At 46.6% G+C, this 22,107-nt stretch overlaps 1 protein-coding gene across 2 annotated transcripts in view; it reads left to right on the top strand.

Annotated features, from left to right (window-relative positions):
* LOC128692109 (uncharacterized) overlaps positions 1–22,107 on the top strand; it is a 219,840-nt gene that overhangs the window by 28,126 nt on the left and 169,607 nt on the right. For both annotated transcript variants that reach the window (XM_070085132.1, XM_070085131.1), the window contains exon 2: positions 11,739–12,622. In XM_070085132.1, coding sequence (XP_069941233.1) covers positions 11,739–12,622 — 884 coding nt within the window. The remainder of the gene's footprint in view (positions 1–11,738; positions 12,623–22,107) is intronic.

The raw sequence follows: 22,107 nt of genomic DNA, 5'->3' as shown, positions 1-22,107 counted from the left end.
TTGGCTCTCTGTGCATAAGCGCTTGGATCGCTGCCTTGGAATCAACTTGGATGATGGGGGGGATGCTGATGGCCTGCAAGAGCATGCTGCAAAGCTTGTTGGATGGCAAAGAGTTCGGCCTGGAGGATGGTGCAATGGTCTGGGAGGCGCCAACCTGCTGTCAGATTGCTGTGGAATATCCCAGCAGCTGTGCGGCCTGCCACTGGGTCTCTGGAGCCATCGGTGTAATATGGCACACACCCTGGGCTTTCCGCACCCACAATGCTAGCCGAGGCAAGTCGTTGCATAATGTCCTGGGTGCAATGCCTCTTGCTGTCTAGTAGGGTTGTCCAGTGCACCACAAACAGCTCTGGTGCCCAAGGGGGTGGCACCGTGTAGTTTGCTGCCAGTCTGTCGCAGCCTCCCGCCTGGAGCAATGTCATGGGCAGGAGCTTCCGTGTGGCATCTGCTACCGACCACATCCATCGGCGGCCGGGATGCAGTGGAATGACCTGTCCCTGGCGGACCCGTAAATCTCTCATCAGTTTGTCAGCCCCTGGGAGTCTGAGATACTTTGCGATCCTCTTGGCAGCTACCAGTTGGATCCTGTCTTCAAGAGGCTGTAGCTGCACCTCAAGGTTCAGAGCCACTGCATTGGCCCACCTAGGAGCCCCCAGCATGGCCCGTACAGCTGTGTTCTAGATGACACAGAGGGATTTGATGTTTGTGGGTCTGGCGTGAACCAGAGCAAGTGCCCCATAGTCAACAAGGGAGCGTATTACCTTTATGTAGAACAACCTCATGACCTCGAGGCTGGCTCCAGCCCTAGGGTTGGCCATGGCACTCAATGCCTTGACCCTCTGTAGAGCCCTCTCTTTAATGTGGTGCACATGTTTCTGGAAGGTGAGGCACCTGTCAGTGTAGATGCCAAGGTACCTATAACTGTGAACCCACTCCAGGTCGATGCCCAGGACCCACAGCCTCTGACAGGGTACCCTGGTGCAAAGGATCATGGCTTTGGATTTTGTTGCAGATATCTTGAGCCCCAAGTGACGGCAAGTGGAAGCCAACAGATCGAGGTCCTCCTGGGCACGCTGCAAAAGCCGGCACTTCCTAGGTACGACAAGTGCCAGGTCATCGGCATAGCTGAGGAGGAAGGTGCCTCTGGAGAAAGGCAGGCGCACCAGCTGGTGCATCAGTACATTGAACAGGGTGGGACTAAGCCCTGTGGAGTGCCGTTGTCCAGGGTCTTGAGAGAAGAGGCATGCCCATGGAAGCATACCTGGGCCCGCCTGTCCTGGAGATAGGAACGAAGCCATGAAAGCAACCTGCCTTTAACCCCCCTGTGGGCTAAGAGTGAGAGGATGGCAGGTGCAATGGCTAGCTCAAAAGCTTTCTCGAGGTCAAGAAAGACAACAATGTGGGCTTGGGCGTCCGACCCAGTGCCAGCCAGTAGATTGGTAAGGCTTTCGAAAGTGCCCACTCCTCTGGTGAAGCCATAGAGGTGTTTATGAGGAGGGCCAAGCTTCCACCTCAGGCGCTCCAACACCATCCTTTCAGACACCTTCGAGATGCAACTGGTGAGGGAGATGGGTCTCACACTGCCAGGATCCCAAGGCTTAGGAATCAGTATGATGTCAGCCTCCTTCCATATGACAGGGAGTTTGCCAGCTCGCCAAGTCCAGTTGACGACCCCCAGGACAGCTGAATGTCCAGAATGGCCAGACCGAGTGATCATGCCATAGGTGATACCATCATGCCCCGGTGCAGTGTCCCAATGAGATGTGAAGGCTGCCTGGAGCTCCTGGTTGGTGAAGTCTTCATCCGTGACGTCCTTAGCCTGGCATGCCGCTTGGATCACCATCATCCTTCAAGAAAGGAAGGTGGCTTGGAGGTCCTGGAGATCCTGAGGCAGTTGAGCCATGGCCGCTCTGGAGGTGAAAAGGTCCACCAGATGTTCTGCCTCAGTTGCGGGGTCTGGGTGCAACTGCGACACTGCCCGGTGGCCAATTGTAACTTGGTCCAAATCTCAGATAAGGTGGAGGAGTAGCTGAAGGAGGCACACCACTCGAACCAATTAGCCTGCCGGACCCTGTGTGAGACAAGGCATGCATGCCGCACCACTTCCCTGAGCAGATGCATGGACTGAACCGTGGGATTACGCCTGTATATCTTGCGTACAACATTGATGCTGTGGTTCTGCTCCCTGATGTCTTCATTGTAAAACCACCAGTCACGTTTATATAACCTTCCGCCTGTGATCTTAGGTATGGCTGCCTCAGCTGCACATGTGAAGGCCACCTGCAATCTTTGAGCCGCCTCATCTCGGTCTTCCGGAAGAGGAGACTCTACCCACCAGCGCTCAATGACCTCCTGGAAGCACTGCCAGTCGGCCTTTTTTAGATTCCATCTGGGGGTAGGTGTGGGGAGCAGGCACCGCTGGACCATCAGCATGGTGACCACTGCAAAGTGATCACTGGTGAGACGGGGGTGGACCTCCCATCTCGCACTCGAGAGCAACTGCCTAGAGATGAGTGTGACGTCCAAGCGGCCACCGTAGTGATGGGTTGGCTCACCATTATTGAGGAGGGCGATCTCAGGGACCTCCTCCAGCACAGCCGCAAGGTGCCTCCCAGTTGCGTTGGTAGGAGAGACAGAAGAAAGTATTGGGTGGTGGGCATTGACATCCCCAGCCACAACAAGACCCTCCCGTGGGGTGAGTGCTGCCCCCTCTGAAATGTCAAGGGTGTACCGAGAGCTTCTGCAAATATTGTAAACCACGAGAGGTCCATCCAGTAGGTGTAGGGTGACAGCCTGAACCTCTATGCCCTCCCCACAGTTGATGGGGTCATTGGAAATTGAATGACGGATAGTGGTACTGACGTAGATCACCGTGCCCCTGCCCCTCCCTTCCAGGCACTGAAGGTAGGCCGAGAATCCCAGGATACGTGGCTGCATTTGATGTGACGAATTGGTAAGTGTCTCCTGGAACAGGAAGACATCAATCTCATCCTGAACTACAGCTTCAATCACTAAGTGAATTTTCCTCTGCAGCCTGCAAATGTTCCACTGGAGGATCTTCAAGGGCAGCAGAGGTGACCCTCTGATTCCATCTCTGCCTGGGACTCGTCGTCCATTGTTGGCGACTCCTGGGCCTCCTCCATCATGGACTGGAAGGACTCCTGGATAATGGCCTGAAGTTCCATTGAGTCCTTCCTGTCCAGTAGGACCACGTCCAGCATCCATGACAGGAGCTGTCTGCAGGCGCCCCTGTCCTCCGCCGACAGCAGCAGGCGACAGAGTGCTGAGATGACCCCGATGGTTTTCTTCAGTCGATTGGGAAATGATTCGACCATTACCTCCGCAGGCATTGAGCTGGACGACCCATCGAGTCGGTGCTGGGTCACTGGGTATGTCTGGGTGGCTGTTGACACTGCAGCAGCATAAGCTGGGTGCACCCTGGGCCCGACCTGAGTGGCCATGGGCTTCTGGGTCCCCTGGCGAGGAACCTCTGCCTGACTCTGGCCGCTCACAGTAGGGGCCTGCCTTTGGGAAGAGGCCTGCTGGCAGTATGGCAAGGAATGTTGGTGCCCAGCTGGGAGCTGCTTGGCAGTGTGCCTGGCCTGTGGCTGTTTTTCCCGTTGATTCTATCCTCTTGGCCACCTTACCATCTGACCCCGTAGTTGACCCCGCTGCTGCAAGCCAGTGTATGCCCCCTGATGCAACTGTCGGGAGCCCAGTGCCGGGAACTCGCTGGTATTGCCCTCCTGCAGTATCTGGGGAACCACGGTCGGAGCCCATACCGACTGTTGCTGGGTGGTTCCAAGGCTGGGTGGCGTTGGGGCTGTTGGGTCGTTCCGATGACGAACCTGCTGCCAGTGCCGCACCATCACAGGACAGCTCCGGTTCCAGGCATGGTGCCTCTTTGAGCAGTTGGCACACTTGGGCTCCGGCCGAAGGGCTTTGCTGGTTGGCTGTTTGAGAATGGCAATGCAGTCCTTCGAGTCGTGTGCCTTGCTGCACACACCACACTTCTTCTCTCGCTGGCAGGTGGCTGCAATATGATTGAACCCCTGACAGTTGAAGCATTGTACTGGGCCCGACAGGTATGGTCAGGTCTTGAATCTTCCCCAGACCCCAAGGTCCAGGTGTGTGGGAAGTGGACCTTTGTGGTGAATCAGCACCTGGCGGGTGGGCACCTTGTTCACTGTTGCACCTTGTTCACTGTTCCAAAATGGGCTCCAGTTGGAGGGGCACAGGGACGTGTAAGAGCACCCCCTTGTACACCTTCTCCGAAGCAACCAGTTCCACCATGCTGGGATGGGTCACAACCAGCCCCTTCAATTCCTCGTAAGAATCCTCATCCCGAGGAATGACCAAAACCTCGTTCCTGAGAGTGACCTCGCAGTGGAACTTGAGGCGAGGTAGTCCTTCCAGATACCTTACAAACCCATAATCCGGAGCCTTGAATTTGTTGAAGGCCCTGGTTGCTTGTGAGAATTCCTCCATCCTGAGTGAGAATTCCTCCATCCACGTGGAGTTAGCCAGTTCCCATCCACTGTGGAGGCCAGAGCAACTGGTGTAGGGACTTGGGATGGCTCTATCCTTGCCAGTTTTGGAGCTGCAGCCTCCTGGCTTCCTTCCACAATCCCTATGGCCATCTGGGGGTGCAAGTCTCCTTGGGTAGCGGCTGCCGACGGATCTAGTGGCAGATTGGTAGATACAGTAGTCTCTACTGCATCCTTGGCCTTCTTGGTGGGGGCTCCCACCTGCCCCGCATCGTCCTCCAACTCGTCCCCGCATTCCAATGAACGTTTAGGCCGCTCTCCTGGGTCTGTCATGGTGGCTAGGTGTGGGGACAGAGCCAGCAGCAGAGCTGCTGCCTGTGACCTCACAGCCGCCCACACTGGGTGCAGAGCTGTGAGGCTCAGTGCCCCAGTCAGGGTCCGTAGCCACCCGCACGTGGCTCACTGCCCTGAAACACTGAACACAGTCCAAGGATCACTAGAAACATCGCCAATCTGTGCGTAAACTAACACAGATATATATTCCAAGCGAACACAACACACTCAGTCCTACGATCTTTCCACACCGGTGTTCTGTATCCAATCTCGATGATGATCACGTAATGTGTTTCCTCTCGTCGCATCCTGTTATTATTATTATTAAAGATTAGCCGGTATTCTCCCGGCCCGGGCCTTTTCCAAGTGGTGGCCCGGCCTTGGCTCCCTCTTTAGGGAGTGTCTGAGACCTAAGTCTCCCATGGGAGGAGGCACAAGTACCTCCTCATCTTTGGGACTAACTGTCCCCAGGCCTAGCCACAAGCTAGGCCTCTCTGGTCTGCCATCCCCGCCCCAAGGGGGCAAATGGGAATGACAGTCTTATGAGCTAAAGGCTCGGGCTCATGCACCTACCCTACCCTAGGAGAGTTAGGCATGGTATCGATGTCGTCGCATCCTGTTTATTATTATTATTATTAAAGATTCGCCGGTATTCTCCCGGCCCGGGCTTTTTCCAAGTGGTGGCCTGGCTTTGGCTCCCTCTTTAGGGAGTGTCTGAGACCTAAGTCTCCCATGGGAGGAGGCACAAGGACCTCCTCATCTTTGGGACCAACTGTCCCCAGGCCTAGCCACAAGCTAGGCCTCTCTGGTCTGCCATCCCCGCCCCAAGGGGGCTAATGGGAATGACAGTCTTGTGAACTGTAAGCTCAGGCTCAGGCACCTACCCTACCCTAGAAGGGTTAGGCATGGTGTCGATGTCGCCGCATTTATTTATTATCATTAAAGATTCGCCGGTATTCTCCCGGCCCGGCCCTTTTCCAAGTGGTGGCCCGGCCTTGGCTCCCTCTTTAGGGAGTGTCTGAGACCTAAGTCTCCCATGGGAGGAGGCACAAGTACCTCCTCATCTTTGGGACCAACTGTCCCCAGGCCTAGCCACAAGCCATTCCCGCCCCAAGGGGGCAAATGGGAATGACAGTCTTATGAGCTAAAGGCTCGGGCTCAGGCACCTACCCTACCCTAGAAGGGTTAGCATGGTATCGATGATGTCGTCGCATCCTGGGACACTGACCTAATTTGCCCGACATGCGGAGCTTAACAAGGGGCTTTCTATATAGTAGTATGTTATTGTTGACAGCTAGGACTGTATACTTTGTACATGTACTTGTAGTAAATAAAGATATTATTATTATTATTATTATTATTATTATTATTATTATTATTATTATTATTATTATTATTATTATTATTATTATTATTATTATTATTATAAATAATTATAATGCAATCTTACAAAGTCTTTTTAATTATGTTTATCCTACAAAAAATTTACTTTTTTCTCGTTTTCTCTTAAGCATTTATAAGAAGAAAATGTAAAAAAAATTTCTTGGTAAACTAACTTACATCTAAGTGGTCAAACATTTTACATGTACGACAGTAAAATAAGCAAGTAACTAAGAATATATGAGTCAGGGAGTAAGTAAATAAATGAGTAAATAATTCAGTGAGTAAGTATATATTTATTTCATGTTTTTTTCTTGCCTGTTGGCGACAAGGTTACGGTGGCCAGTGGCCTGGTAGACAATACTCGCTTCACACACGGAGTGTCGAGGGTTCGATCCGCGGCAAGGGTGAAAACATTGGGAGTGATTTCTTACACCTGTTGTCCCGTTCAACTAGCAAGCAAGTAGGTAGCTCGGAATTAGTCGACTGGTGTGGGTCGCATACTGGGGGACAAGAGTGAGGAACTCCCAGTGAAAATAAAATAAACAGTCTTTCGATGACGCACTGCCTTTCTTGGGTTATCCTAGGTGGTTAACCCTCCAGAGTTAAAAATCTGATGAAAATTTTATCTTCAAGGGCTTCAGACATTTTTATCTTCAAGGGCTGCAGAAAACAATATGAAGTTCAACGATGAGAAATTTCAATTACTCCTATATGGTAAACATGAGGAAATTAAAACTGCATCAGAGTATAAAACAAATTCCAGCCACAAAATAGAGCGAAAAACTAACGTCAAAGACCTGGGAGTGATCATGTCGGAGGATCTCACCTTCAAGGACCATAACATTGTATCAATCGCATCTACTAGAAAAATGACAGGATGGATAATGAGAACCTTCAAAACTAGGGATGCCAAGCCAATGATGAGACTCCTCAGGATGCTTGTTCTGCTAGGCTGGAATATTGCTGCACACTAACAGCACCTTTCAAAGCAGGTGAAATTGTTGACCTAGAATATGTACAAAGAACCTTCACGGCGCGCATAACAGAGATAAAACACCTCAATTACTGGGAACGCTTGAAGTTCCTGAACCTGTACTCCCTGGAATGCAGGCGGGAGAGATACATGATTATATACACCTGAAAAATCCTAGAGGGACTAATACCGAACTTGCACACGAAAATCATTCTCTCCGAAAGCAAAAGACTCAGCAGACGATGCAACATCACCCCAATGAAAAGCAGGGGTGTCACTAGCACGCTAAAAGACAACACAATAAGTGTCAGGGGCCCAAGACTGTTCTACTGCCTCCCAGCATACATAAGGGGGATTACCAATAGACCTCTGGCTGTCTTCAAGCAGGCACTGGACAAGCACCTAAAGTCGGTACCTGACCAGCCGGGCTGTGGCTCGTACGTTGGATTGCGTGCAGCCAGCAGTAACAGCCTGGTTGATAAGGCCCTGATCTACCATGAGGCCTTCTCACAGACCGGACCGCGGGGGCGTTGACCCCCGGAACTCTCTCCAGGTAAACTTCAGGTAATGACCCTAGTGAAGTCGATAGGATTTCAACCGCATCAGACAATTCCATTAATACCGTTTTACATCGGACCTTCATTTCCAAGAGTGATTTATAAGAATTATTAACCCCGGATGACTGATAACCCAGATTAATTCGAGAAAACCAAACAGGGTGGCTTATTTCAATGGAGCCTTTAGCTATATCACAGAGTAGTCAGGAAGTGGAATAGTTTGGGTAGCTATGTACTGGAGGCAGGATCCATTCATAGCTTTAAGCAGAGGTATGATAAAGCTCATGGTGCAGGGCGAGTGACCCAGAAGCAGCCAGTGATGAGGCGGGGCCAGGAGCTATGACTCGACCCCTGCAACCACAACTAGGTGAGTACAACCATTTTTTTAGTTCTTCACTAGGATGCGACCCACAACAGTTCACTAATACATATCTCTTCACTGGAAAGTGAAGACAGGAACATGGAGTCAGAAATAGGAACATGGAGACTAAGTAAGTTTATTCAGGTATACACAAATACAGTTACATAGATTATCATACATAGCAGCATATGTGTAGAGAACCTAGGATAACCCCAAAAAGTCAGAGTGACTTATTTCCATTTGGGACAGGAACATGGGGGCAGGAACATGGGGGCAGGAACGCGGAAACAGGAACATAGACCAACAGTTCGTCAGGATATTTCAACCTCCAGTTGTTGATGAGGACATTAGGAGTATAAATATATGCAACGGGTAATATATAGGCCAGAGGGTGTTGGAAAAACTAACAGGTGTTGGGCAAACAGGTGTAGGCGGGTGTCTGGCCTCGCTTGCAATAACTGAGACAAAGGTACGACTTGTGTAAAGCATTATCCTCCCCCACCCAGACCCGTCCACGCCCTGCATCCTGTCTGCTCGTGCCTCTGTCAGGGACCTGAGGTAATCTCTGCTACAAGACCTCTGGAACCCTCTGTAAAAAGGACTTCCTGAAATCTCTCTTACTCAACTTCTGGAAACCTCTTAGGGAACCTTAGAAAACCTGCGTTACAGGACTTCTGGTAAACTCTGTTAAGGGTTCCTTCGCAATCTCTGTTAAGGAGCATCTGAAAACCTCTATTACAGGACCTCTAAAAAACCTCTATTAGGGGACCTCTGGAAACCTCTGTTATGGGAATACTGGAAACCCCTGTTAGGGGACATATGGAAACCTCTGTTAGGAGCCGTTGAAAACCTGCTAAAGGACCTTTAGAAAGATCTGCTATATGAGACTTCAGGAAGCCTCTCTTAATGGAAGATCGGAAACATCTGTTATGGAACCTCTGGAAACCTCTGTAAGGGGGTTTCCTAAAAACCTGTTATGTGACCTCAGGAAACGACTGTCACATTAACTCTGCCAACCTCTGTTAGGGGACCTCTGGAAATCTGATAGGAGACCTCTGGAAACCTCTGATAGGGGACCTCTGAAAAACTCTGCCATAGGAAGTCTGGAAACCTCTGTTACAGGACCTCTTGAAACCTCTGTTACAGAAACCTTTGTTAGGAGATCCCTGGAAACCTCTGTTTTAGGACCTATGGAAACCTCTCCTTTAAAACAATAAAAGGAAGCCTCCCGACGACACCTGTTTAATAAACCCCAGTCAACTGGACTAATAAATGAAATAAATGGCTTCGACATTTGTAGGAAGTATGTACTCTAGGAAGCATGTACTCTAGGAAGCATGTACTCTGGGAAGCAACTACTCTAGGAAGCAAATATTCTGGGAAGCATGTGTTCTAGGAGTTATGCACTCTGGGAAGTATGTACTCTGGGAGTTATGTACTTTGGGAAGCATGTACTCTGGAGTGTGGATGTTCGCATAGTAGTTGAAGTGTTAAGTTTCAAACCTATCGACTATACCTATCTGAACTTAACGAAAAAAATATGCTTATTATTAAATTATTGTAAACGTATCTAAAATATATTTAGTTGGATTAGGCTAAATTAAATTCCGCTTGTTATAATAAGGTTAGGTAAGTTTTCTAAGGTTCTTTTGGTACAAAATTATTAATTTTTACATTAGCATAAATGAAAAAATATATCTTTAAAGGTATAAGAGAGAATTTTAGAAAGGACTCAATTTTGAATGAGTTCTTGGTAACTGACAAGTTTTACCAGCACTGAGTCGCTGTTCTAGGGACTCAGTGCGGCTGTTCAGAGGGGTAATGCCTGCTGTATTTTGGGCACACGCCCCAGCTCTGAAGAGCTGGATGAGATTTTCGCATTATAATCAGTGTCAAACACGTAACGATATGTACTAGACATGTATCTCTCAGATCTCATGTACTGTATATGCCATCTTTATATCAACAATGTATCTCTTAAACCTTTTGTACCATATTATGTAATAAAATATGCCTATTGGTATAAAAGAATGAAAAGTTGGGGTGGTAGGGGAAGTGGAATATGCCTATTGGTATAAAAGAATGAAAAGTTGGGGTGGTAGGGGAAGTGGAATATTCAAACGGCTTCAGGAAGAAATCCAAATATTCTTCCTTGAAGCCTTTTTATCCACTTCTCCGAGGCTGTGGGTCCCACAAGTTACACCAGAGGTGGACCCCATTTGGTCTGCTTGCACTATAATATATATATATATATATATATATATATATATATATATATATATATATATATATATATATATATATATATATATATATATATATATATATATATATATATCGGTATGTGACGTCCCTAGTGTTTGGGTGACGTCTCTGGTGTTTGTGTGATGTCACTGGTGTTTGTGTCGTCACCGCTACCGGAAGTCCCCTGGCGGGGAGGGATTTAAATCAGTTCCGGTTGTGGAGGCTGCAGTTTCCTGGTGTTGTCATACAAGGTCGTCACAACAACAACACTGATAATACCCAGACTCCAACAACTTACAAGTCACCTCAAATTTACAGAGGAATTATTTTTCCTTCTTTCGTGCTTTTTTTGTCTTCTTCTTCTTCATGAAGATTATTAATAAGGTGTTGCTAGGTACAAATAGGTTCATAATAACTAAAAATTTTGCATCTGGCCTTTTCAACTAAGTGGGCACGAGTAAGTATTAATTGAAGCCTCTTACATAATTCTAAACTTTTTTTTTTATTTTTTGCAGTGGTTTTGTGTAGGAAATTATGTCGAATTTAACCCAGGGTAATGAAATGCAGTCAAGATATTGTGTTTATTCTCAATAGGATCCTTAGTAATACACTGGAGTGTTATATCTTAGAACCACGAACCAAGTTGAAGCGTGTGGAGTGGCTGTCCAGTGGCTGTCCAGTGGCTGTCCAGTGGCTGTCCAGTGGCTGTCCAGTGGCTGTCCAGTGGCTGTCCAGTGGCTGTCCAGTGACTGTCCAGTGACTGCCCAGTGACTATCCAGTGGCTGTCTAGTGACTGTCCAGTGACTGTCCAGTGGCCGTCCAATGACTGTCCAGTGACTGTGCAGTGACTGTCCAGTGGCTGTCCAGTGGCTGTCCAGTGGCTGTCCAGTGGCTGTCCAGTGGCTGTCCAATGACTGTCCAGTGACTGTCCAGTGGCTGTCCAGTGGCTGTCCAGTGGCTGTCCAGTGGCTGTCCAGTGGCTGTCCAGTGGCTGTCCAGTGACTGTCCAGTGACTGTCCAGTGGCTGTCCAGTGACTGTGCAGTGACTGTCCAGTGACTGCCCAGTGACTATCCAGTGGCTGTCTAGTGACTGTCCAGTGACTGTCCAGTGGCCGTCCAATGACTGTCCAGTGACTGTCCAGTGACTGTCCAGTGGCTGTCCAGTGACTGTCCAGTGGCTGTGCAGCGACTGTCCAGTGGCTGTCCAGTGTCTGTCCAGTGGCTGTCCAGTGACTGTCCAGTAGCTGTCCAGTAACTGTCCAGTGGCTGTGCAGTGACTGTCCAGTGAGTGTCCACTGATTGCCTAGTGGCCGACCAGTGACCATTCTGCATGAGGAAAAAGAAATCATTTAAAAAGACAATCATGAATTATGGTGTACTGATGATTGTTTGTGTTTCAGATGTCCGGTATGCCAGGAGCTGCTCCCTCGGTCATCCTGCCCCGACCCGACCTTACCCTGCACCACGCTCCGCCCTCGCCCCACTGCCGAGACCCGATTCCAGTCCGGCACCGGGTTTCGGCCTCGGCCCGGTACAGAAACCGACATTCCACCCTGCACCACGAACTCTCTTTAACACCCGCGCCCGTCTACACCCGCTCGTCGCTCAAGTCTGTTCCCGAGGAGCACCTGAGTGCTCAGTATCGCTGGAGTGCACCCTGCCAGACGTCCTTCACTCTACCTGATCACCAAGTGTCGTGTCTCACCGAGGAGACACCTCGATCTGCTACGATGTCCTCTAAACGACACAGTTCCCTTCGCTCTCGAACGTCGTCTTCGCTACGGAGCTCCATACGTCGAGTGGGACCGCTGTACCGGACGGCCAGCAGCCACGTGGGGACTGCGCAGGTATCTGCGCGGCGGTGGGCGGCAGCCCTAAGAAAGCGGATGATAGGGGTGGGCGGAGTCCCTCTACTGACACCCGCCCGCCCTCGCCGCCGACCTGTGGTAGTAAGAACACGCGGGCGGCCGCCCCTCAAGCCAGCCAGGAATAGCCCCCGGGTTCGGGCGGCCCGCAGGACGGCGTTTGCAGCCCACATGGTACAGTGGGAAGCAGCCAGTGGGCTAGCGGCCTTGTTAGAGTGCGGAGCGTCGGCGGGTAGTGCGTTGGTTGCGGGCGTGGTGCGGGCGTGTGCTGCGGCGGTCGCCATGGCTGACGACAGGCTGCAGCAGCTGCGTCGCTCCATCAGCTCCTGGAGTCTCTCTACCTTCAAAAAACCCAAGATCTCCATCCCTAAGCTCAAGACGCCCAAATTCAAAGTCTTCGGTGGCCGCAAAAAAAACAGGTGAGTTGCCTCGGGATGTCCTGTGCCAGTGGTCAGCCGTGGCCAGATGTAAGCAAGAACACAGATAAAGACCAAGCTTCAGCTGGGACAACGTTGCACTCTACGTAGAGCTTTATCATGTCACTGACTTAATGAAACTCTACGCAGAGTGACGTGGGTATGCTTTTACATCTAGGGGTGGGGGGGGCAGGTGTTGATTACTGTTGCTGCGTTGTGTCCCTCGTGAACATCTGTGTTCATTACGAGACACCGTAAATTACCAGCCCTTGATTTTCAGGATTGCTAGTCCGAAGACAGTGTTCCTCGTTGTCTTCAGCAACATTGAGAAGAGAGTCCCGCGTAGTGCAGTGCGGACGCTTCTTTGCTTTCACACTCACTAGTTTTGTTATTGCGGAAGGAAACAGACCCGTGCCATGAGCCTCTTCTTCTGTTTCTTGACGAGTCAAACAACAACAGAGCTGAAAAATGGTCTGGTGATGTGGAAAAAGATCTAATGTACAGTTCAGGACATTCATTAGAGGAAACGTTTCACCTACGTTATTTATTTCAATCAAAATGCTGCTACACTCTATAAAAAAAAGGCATCTTAGCACCTACACACTTCACTAACAGTCCTAAACTTATGATTAAAATACTCAAGTGTCAAAAGTTTGAAGTCCACCGGAAGAGGCTTTTCTCAAGTTATAACTCAGAAACTTCAAATGTCTCATCTGTCTTCTTATTCGTCCCTTGTCTCTCCCTCTGCCACCATTTATTCTCCCTGCCTCCCTCCACATCTCTCACCTACCCTCTCATTAAGATAAGATAAGATAAGATAAGGTAAGATTTCGTTCGGATTTTTAACCCCGGAGGGTTAGCCACCCAGGATAACCCAAGAAAGTCAGTGCGTCATCGAGGACTGTCTAACTTATTTTCATTGGGGTCCTTAATCTTGTCCCCCAGGATGCGACCCACACCAGTCGACTAACACCCAGGTACCTATTTGCTGCTAGGTGAACAGGACAACAGGTGTAAGGAAACGTGTCGAAATGTTTCCACCCGCCGGGAATCGAACCCTAGCCACGAGGCCACCAGGCCACCACCCTTCTCCGAAACAGTCTCCATGAATCTGACCAGAGGGACCTTGCACATGAAATTAGTTTAATGAACTTTCCTGTCATAGTACACCAGCGTTAAAAGTTTGAAACTGATCGGACGAAGCGTTCACAAGTTATCAACGAGAACCGTGAAGGAGAAAGAGAAAAAGTTAGTCAGTCGCTGAAAGGTACTCCTTCAGGAATACTTAACAATAACCAAGTATGCTTCGGGGCTTTGCGTTATCCGGGAAAGGTATCCCCGGATCCACAAAGCCCAGCCCCCTCTACCTCAGGGCTGGAATGTTTTTAATTTATAAATGAAAACTTTGGAGGAAGAAAATGTCAAGCAACTATTAACAGGTTCCCCTGATGGATACACAATATTATTATTAATCATGGAGATAGAGCCACATCGTTACTCTAAAACATCTCTCACGGGAGATTTTTCTGATTTCATGGTCTGTCTCAGACGGACAATGTTATTGTTATATTCGGGAGGAAATAAGGTTTGACCTAGGAAAGGGAAGGGGGAGTTTCAGTTCCTTGGATCAAGAGCCCTTTCACCGACGTCAAAGGAATAAGAGCATGTTTTGCTTTTGTCACTTCAGTGTTGAGGCTGTACTCACCTAGTTGTGGTTGCAGGGGTCGATTCACAGCTCCTGGCCCCGCCTCTTCACTGGTCGCTACTAGGTCGCTCTTCCTGCTTCATGAGCTTTATCATACCTCTTCTTAAAGGTATGTATGGATCCTGCCTCCACTTCCTGACAACTCTGTAACTGAAGAAATACTTCCTAACATCCCTGCGATTAATCTGAGTCTTCAACTTCCAATTGTGACTCCTTGTTACTGTGTCCCATCTCTGGAACATCCTGTCCCTGTCCACCTTGTCAATTCCTCTCAGTATTTTATAAGTCGTTATCATATATCCTCTATTTCTCCTGTCCTCCAGTATCGTCAGGTATGTACTCACCTATTTCACCTATTTGTACTCATCTATTTGTGGTTTCAGGGGTCGATACATAGCTCCTGGCCCCGCCTGTTCACTGATCGCTACTAGGTGTGTGTGTGTGTGTGTGTGTGTGTGTGTGTGTGTGTGTGTATTTACGAGGTGGCTTAATAAGACACATGATCAACGCTTGAATATCTTTATTGGGGAGACGTTTCGCCAATCAGTATTTTTATCAACCTAATTTAGAGAATGATACTGGAGAAGCGGAAGACACAAAATCTTAGGCGGTTGTACGTGTTTGTATGTCGCTTCCTTTCTCCAGAATTTTCTATCTCTCAGTTTTTTCTCCGATATAATACAGGTTAATGTTTTTACTTCCATCCCTCCCTTACCCTTCCCTTCCTTATTTCTTCAATTCCTTGTCCTCCTATACTCATAACAACGACCAGGACAGAGAGTAACACCTCGTTACAACGTCTTTACAGCTCTTCGTTACAACTCAGCGCTCTAGCTCGCTAATAACCCACTGAACTGTTGTTGTTGTTGAACCGACCGAGGAGGCTTGGCTCTAGTTCCCGTAGCTCTAATACTTTGGCACCCTGGCATGGCCTGAGTGCCAAGCTGGCCCTGGTGGCATACTAGCTTCACTTAGCGGCCCTGTGGCCTATATGATCGAGACCGGCAAGTAAATCATGTTAACAGTGTCTGGGGCAACAGTGCCAGCAGTGATGGTGTTGTGTAATGCATTTACACGATTCTAATATTATTGCCTGGGTTTCAGGGTGCCTACACCTTAGCACTCACCCGTGGGTATAAGATACAAGTGTATGACATGATGGGTGCCCTGCCCCCATGGCTGCTCATGACTATGCACGATAATGTGCTCTTACGTTTGGTATCGGAACTTCAAATGCAGTTTTACTGCTGCAGCCAGAAGGTGCTTGCTATTTTTGAACGCCCACTGCTTCCATATTAAAAACCTCGTGTGTATATATATATATATATATATATATATATATATATATATATATATATATATATATATATATATATAGATATATGTATATATATAAATATATATATATATATATTTTTATATTTTTTTTTTATTATCACACTGGCCGATTCCCACCAAGGCAGAGTGGTCCGAAAAAGAAAAAACTTTCACCATCATTCACTCCATCACTGTCTTGCCAGAAGGGTGCTTTACACTACAGTTTTTAAACTGCAACATTAACACCCCTCCTTCAGAGTGCAGGCACTGTACTTCCCATCTCCAGGACTCATGTCCGGCCTGCCGGTTTCCCTGAATCCCTTCATAAATGTTACTTTGCTCACACTCCAACAGCACGTCAAGTATTAAAAACCATTTGTCTCCATTCACTCCTATCAAACACGCTCACGCATGCCTGCTGGAAGTCCAAGCCCCTCGCACACAAAACCTCCTTTACCCCCTCCTCCAACCTTTCCTAGGCCGACCCCTACCCCGCCTTCCTTCCACTACAGACTGATACACTCTTGAAGTCATTCTGTTTCGCTCCATTCTCTCTACATGTCCGAACCACCTCAACAACCCTTCCTCAGCCCTCTGGACAACAGTTTTGGTAATCCCGCACCTCCTCCTAACTTCCAAACTACGAATTCTCTGCATTATATTCACACCACACATTGCCCTCAGACATGACATCTCCAATGCCTCCAGCCTTCTCCTCGTTGCAACATTCATCACCCATGCTTCACACCCATATAAGAGCGTTGGTAAAACTATACTCTCATACATTCCCCTCTTTGCCTCCAAGGACAAAGTTCTTTGTCTCCACAGACTCCTAAGTGCACCACTCACTCTTTTTCCCTCATCAATTCTATGATTCACCTCATCTTTCATAGACCCATCTGCTGACACGTCCACTCCCAAATATCTGAATACGTTCACCTCCTCCATACTCTCTCCCTCCAATCTGATATTCAATCTTTCATCACCTAATCTTTTTGTTATCCTCATAACCTTACTCTTTCCTGTATTCACCTTTAATTTTCTTCTTTTGCACACCCTACCAAATTCATCCACCAATCTCTGCAACTTCTCTTCAGAATCTCCCAAGAGCACAGTGTCATCAGCAAAGAGCAGCTGTGACAACTCCCACTTTGTGTGTGATTCTTTATCTTTTAACTCCACGCCTCTTGCCAAGACCCTCGCATTTACTTCTCTTACAACCCCATCTATAAATATATTAAACAACCACGGTGACATCACACATCCTTGTCTAAGGCCTACTTTTACTGGGAAAAAATTTCCCTCTTTCCTACATACTCTAACTTGAGCCTCACTATCCTCGTAAAAACTCTTCACTGCTTTCAGTAACCTACCTCCTACACCATACACTTGCAACATCTGCCACATTGCCCCCCTATCCACCCTGTCATACGCCTTTTCCAAATCCATAAATGCCAGAAAGACCTCTTTAGCCTTATCTAAATACTGTTCACTTATATGTTTCACTGTAAACACCTGGTCCACACACCCCCTACCTTTCCTAAAGCCTCCTTGTTCATCTGCTATCCTATTCTCCGTCTTACTCTTAATTCTTTCAATTATAACTCTACCATACACTTTATATATATATACATATATATATACATACATACATTATATATATATATATATATATATATATATATATATATATATATATATATATATATATATATAAATAGAAATTCGCGAGAGCAGGCGAAATATACACAAACACTGATCTCTGGCTGAAGGAGACTCGAACCTACGAACCTTAGGACAAGGTACGCAGTGCTTTACCAATCTACCCACACTGGACAATACCTTGGCGTGTAGCTTGCACTACACGTTTGATCCAAGGCAGCCAGCTTTCAGGGAGAAGGCACTGCGTACCTTGTCCTAAGGTTCGTAGGTTCGAGTCTCCTTCAGCCAGAGATCAGTGTTTGTGTATATTTCGCCTGCTCTCGCGAATTCCTTGCATTGTTAAAATCTCTAGTAAGGCTGATGCATGCAGGGGATGAGATGAAAAGCTGTAAGCCTTCTCCATGAAAGCTAGCTGCCTTGGATCAAACGTGTAGCGCAAGCTACACGCCAAGGTATTGTCCAGTGTGGGTAGATTGGTAAAGCACTGCGTTACACAAATAACCCGCACATAAAAGACAGAAGCTTACGACGACGTTTCGGTCCGACTTGGACCATTGACAAAGTCACACTCAGTGTGACTTTGTCAATGGTCCAAGTCGGACCGTCGTAAGCTTCTGTCTTTTATGTGCGGGTTATTTGTGTATCGTTCCAGTCACGGTATTGTGCCTTTTTGTTATTTAAAGCACTGCGTACCTTGTCGTAAGGTTCGTAGGTTCGAGTCTCCTTCAGCCAGAGATCAGTGTGTGTATATATATATATATATATATATATATATACGAGGATGCATATGACCTTTTCATCAGTAGTAAAAGATACTTTAAACCCTAAAATAGAGATTAAAGTGAACTTTCAGCATATTTACACTAAGAGATATACTCCTCACGATGTAAACATCCTGAAGAAACATCTTAATGTGTTCCCGAAGAAGGTTCTCGCCTAATTTTTTTTCCTCCTCACTCACTCGGCAAGTGTACAGTAACTAGGGCCAGATTCTTGAAGCAATCGGCATGTGCATATATCCTATGAGCGAAGTTGTTAAACATTCCCAAGATCCTGGAATGGCTCAGATAACTTCCAGAACCCTCAGTGGCAGAGCTTCAAGCACTTAAAAAAGTTGCATCCTAATTCGACGACGGTGTAGAGTGAAGTTCAAGCGTGTAAGTGCAAATCTGACCATTTTATGCGAGTCTGAGGAGGCGACAGACTGCTTCCCTTATTGTACAACCTGTGGGAGAATGTGTGATAGTTCTTTCCTGAAGAAGATATTAATAGCGTGACATTTTTATTCCCGTTATATCGTATTAAATAAATTTCAGTTTACCTTTTCTGAACGGCTTTAATATTTAATGGGTGATGTATCTTAGGGCCAGGATAGTAGCCATTATGTTTCGTTTCTGTGTGGGCAAATTTGTTGATGTATTAAAATTGTCAGTTAAACTTGGAATCCGTGACATAACTAGAGAATGACTTTTCCGATCAGTTTCAAATTTTAACCACTGGTGTAGCTTCCTGAACACAAGATTCATGTTGTTATTGGACGGAATAAATCCCAATTTGCCAATTTTATTGAGTAATAGTGATATTCATTTATATTCAATAACTAAAGAATGCTTCCTCTGGTCGTTTTCAAAATATAAGAAGTTGACGCCTCGTAACTTGAGTTGCAGTTGGTGTCAAGTTGAAATTTTACTGACATTGTTAAAAACTTTGAAACATTGGAACCGGATCAGTTTCTGGAGAATGCCTTTTCTGATCAGCTTCAAACTTTCACCGTTGTTGGGTTTTGTTAAAAAGAAAACTTAACATTCACTTTGAGTTGCGTAAATTTTAATTTGCCAATTTTTTTGTTAAATTAAATATTTCCCATAAAATAGCTAAGTATTTTCTTATTAATTTTGGGCTGTGTGAACAAATTTGAGAATTCTCTCAATCAGTTCTATAAAATTTAATTTGCTTAAAAACTCAAATAGTTTTTCTTAAAGGATTACAGAGAATATAAAATAAAATATAAATGAGAGGCGAGTACAACATACTGGGAGTAGAATGAAATTAGTTCAGAGGCGCCCACACCAGCTTATGTCCTCCGATCACGGTAAAATACCTAGCTCTGCTGGGTGTGTGATTCTTGTGGAATTGCGCGGTCCTGTGGGTTAGAGCGCCATGTGAATCTTGCTCACTATGAGGCTGGCCAAAACAACATGGATTCGAGTCCTCGGCTAGTCGCAGTGTTGTTATTGATTAAGTACCACTCGACCCTGGTTACAACAATATATATATATATATATATATATATATATATATATATATATATATATATATATATATATATATATATATATATATAGACAGGAGTTTCATGACCCAGTTCGGCAGTTACTGTTATCATCGCATTCAAGGAGAATCGCTAAACCTGTACGGATCATACAGCCCCTGGAGAAAAGGGAGATAATCAGGTCTGATCCAAGGAAGGGGGATTGGGTGGCTTCAATTTCTTGGATCAAGAGCCCTTCACCAGTATCGAGTCATCTTCCCCCTTTGATGGATACGGTCTCAATATATATGTATTGTGTTGATTGTTTGGGACAGTAATTGTTGCTCAGAGATAGTTTACTAAACCTTAGTAGTCCTTCTTAATATCACATCGTGTGTGTGACACATGCTAGTTAAGACTAGGCTTGACAGTGTCGCATTATGCGTGTGATACATGCTAGCTAAGACCAGGCTTGGCAGTGTAGCATCATGTGCATGACACATGTTAGCTAGGACTAGGCTTGTCAGGGTAGCATCATGTGCATGACACATGTTAGCTAGGACTAGGCTTGTCAGGGTAGCATCATGTGCATGACACATGTTAGCTAGGACTAGGCTTGTCAGGGTAGCATCATGTGCATGACACATGTTAGCTAGGACTAGGCTTGTCAGGGTAGCATCATGTGCATGACACATGTTAGCTAGGACTAGGCTTGTCAGGGTAGCATCATGTGCATGACACATGTTAGCTAGGACTAAGCTTGGCAGTGTCGTATCATGTTTGTGACACATGCTAGCTAGGACCAGGCTTGGCAGTGTCGCATCATATGTGTGACACATGCTAGCTAGGACCAGGCATTAAAGGAAGCTGAGATAAACTAAGAGCTCTTAGCTGGTAAAGACAATCTGAAAAAAAAAATCAAGTCTGAGCTGGGAAGACAACCTGATACTAAGACCAGCACAAGTCACAACGTCGTGGCTGTAACAACTAACAACCTGATACTAAGACCAGCACAAGTCACAACGTCGTGGCTGCAACAACTAACAACCTGATACTAAGACCAGCACAAGTCACAACGTCGTGGCTGCAACAACTAACAACCTGATACTAAGACCAGCACAAGTCACAACGTCGTGGCTGTAACAACTAACAACCTGATACTAAGACCAGCACAAGTCACAACGTCGTGGCTGCAACAACTAACAACCTGATACTAAGACCAGCACAAGTCACAACGTCGTGGCTGTAACAACTAACAACCTGATACTAAGACCAGCACAAGTCACAACGTCGTGGCTGCAACAACTAACAACCTGATACTAAGACCAGCACAAGTCACAACGTCGTGGCTGCAACAACTAACTACTTGATACTAAGACCAGCACAAGTCACAACGTCGTGGCTGTAACAACTAACAACTAACTCACACTTGGCAAATAAAACTTCAGACGCTTCGGTCCGTCCTAAATATAATCAAATCACCTGATAATGGTCCTGCGCTGACCGAAACGTCGTTTAAGCCTCTCTCTGCGTGTAGGTTACTTGTGAATCGCGAAAGCTTGGAAATGCTCATCGTATGATTGATGATGTTCATGTGGGATACTACTAGTGTTTGAAACGTGTTTCATGTCTCACATACGCGATGAGCCACACATGCTTCACGTGGCACTGCAGTCACAGGTGCTACATGCATTAAGGGTGCCACAAACGACAGCGAGCACTGAGGGGGTGAGGGTGAGGATGCCATACCTCAAACGCCCATCCCATCCTTCCTTGGCTCTACCCCAAAGTGCCTGGCACCTCCCCGGACGTGAAAAACTGGCACCTCTCTGGAGTTCGCCCGGGTCGTGACGCTGCGACACCTCCGATGACGTGACGAAGCGTGAAGACTCTAGTCCAGTTCTCGTATTTATATTGCGAGGTGACGGTATAATGCGTCATAATGTATATGGTATGAATTATAACGTAACATACATGGTGTGATTCATTAGGTAAATGTTAGTCGAATCAGCTTCGTTAAAAACCTGTCTAGTATCAATTCAATTCTCCAGCATTATTAGTAAGTTTTTTTTTAAGGTTTAAAACAATCTCAGATCGCATCTTGGGTATTGATTCAGCGTCATTGATTACTTTGAGTGTGCCAAGAACAGGTTATATTGTCCAGTAACCTGCCTCTGGTGCGTCACTCGCATGTGATGCTAATGTTGAATGTATCAGCCATACTGCTTTGTTCACAGTACCAGGAACAGTGAACAGTGTTCTGGTGTCGCCTCTCTAACGCTCTGGTGCCACGCCTTGCAAAATTTTTATAATAATAATAATAATAATAATAATAATAATAATAATAATAATAATAATAATAATAATAATAATAATAATAATAATAATAATAATATGCATTGCCCTACTGAAGTCTAACAGTCTGACAGATTTCATCACTGTATATGACCCATCCTGCGTGGTGGAATATGACAGGAAAACAGCTTTTGTTCCTACTATATAACTGTCATGTAGTGTGGGGCTAACAGCACACTGCAGATGTATCTGCTATAG

The sequence above is a fragment of the Cherax quadricarinatus genome, chromosome 15, assembly GCF_038502225.1.
Source record: "Cherax quadricarinatus isolate ZL_2023a chromosome 15, ASM3850222v1, whole genome shotgun sequence".
NCBI lineage: Eukaryota > Metazoa > Arthropoda > Malacostraca > Decapoda > Parastacidae > Cherax > Cherax quadricarinatus.
Note: the sequence above shows the minus strand (reverse complement) of the source record. Positions and strands in the feature narration are given on the sequence as shown.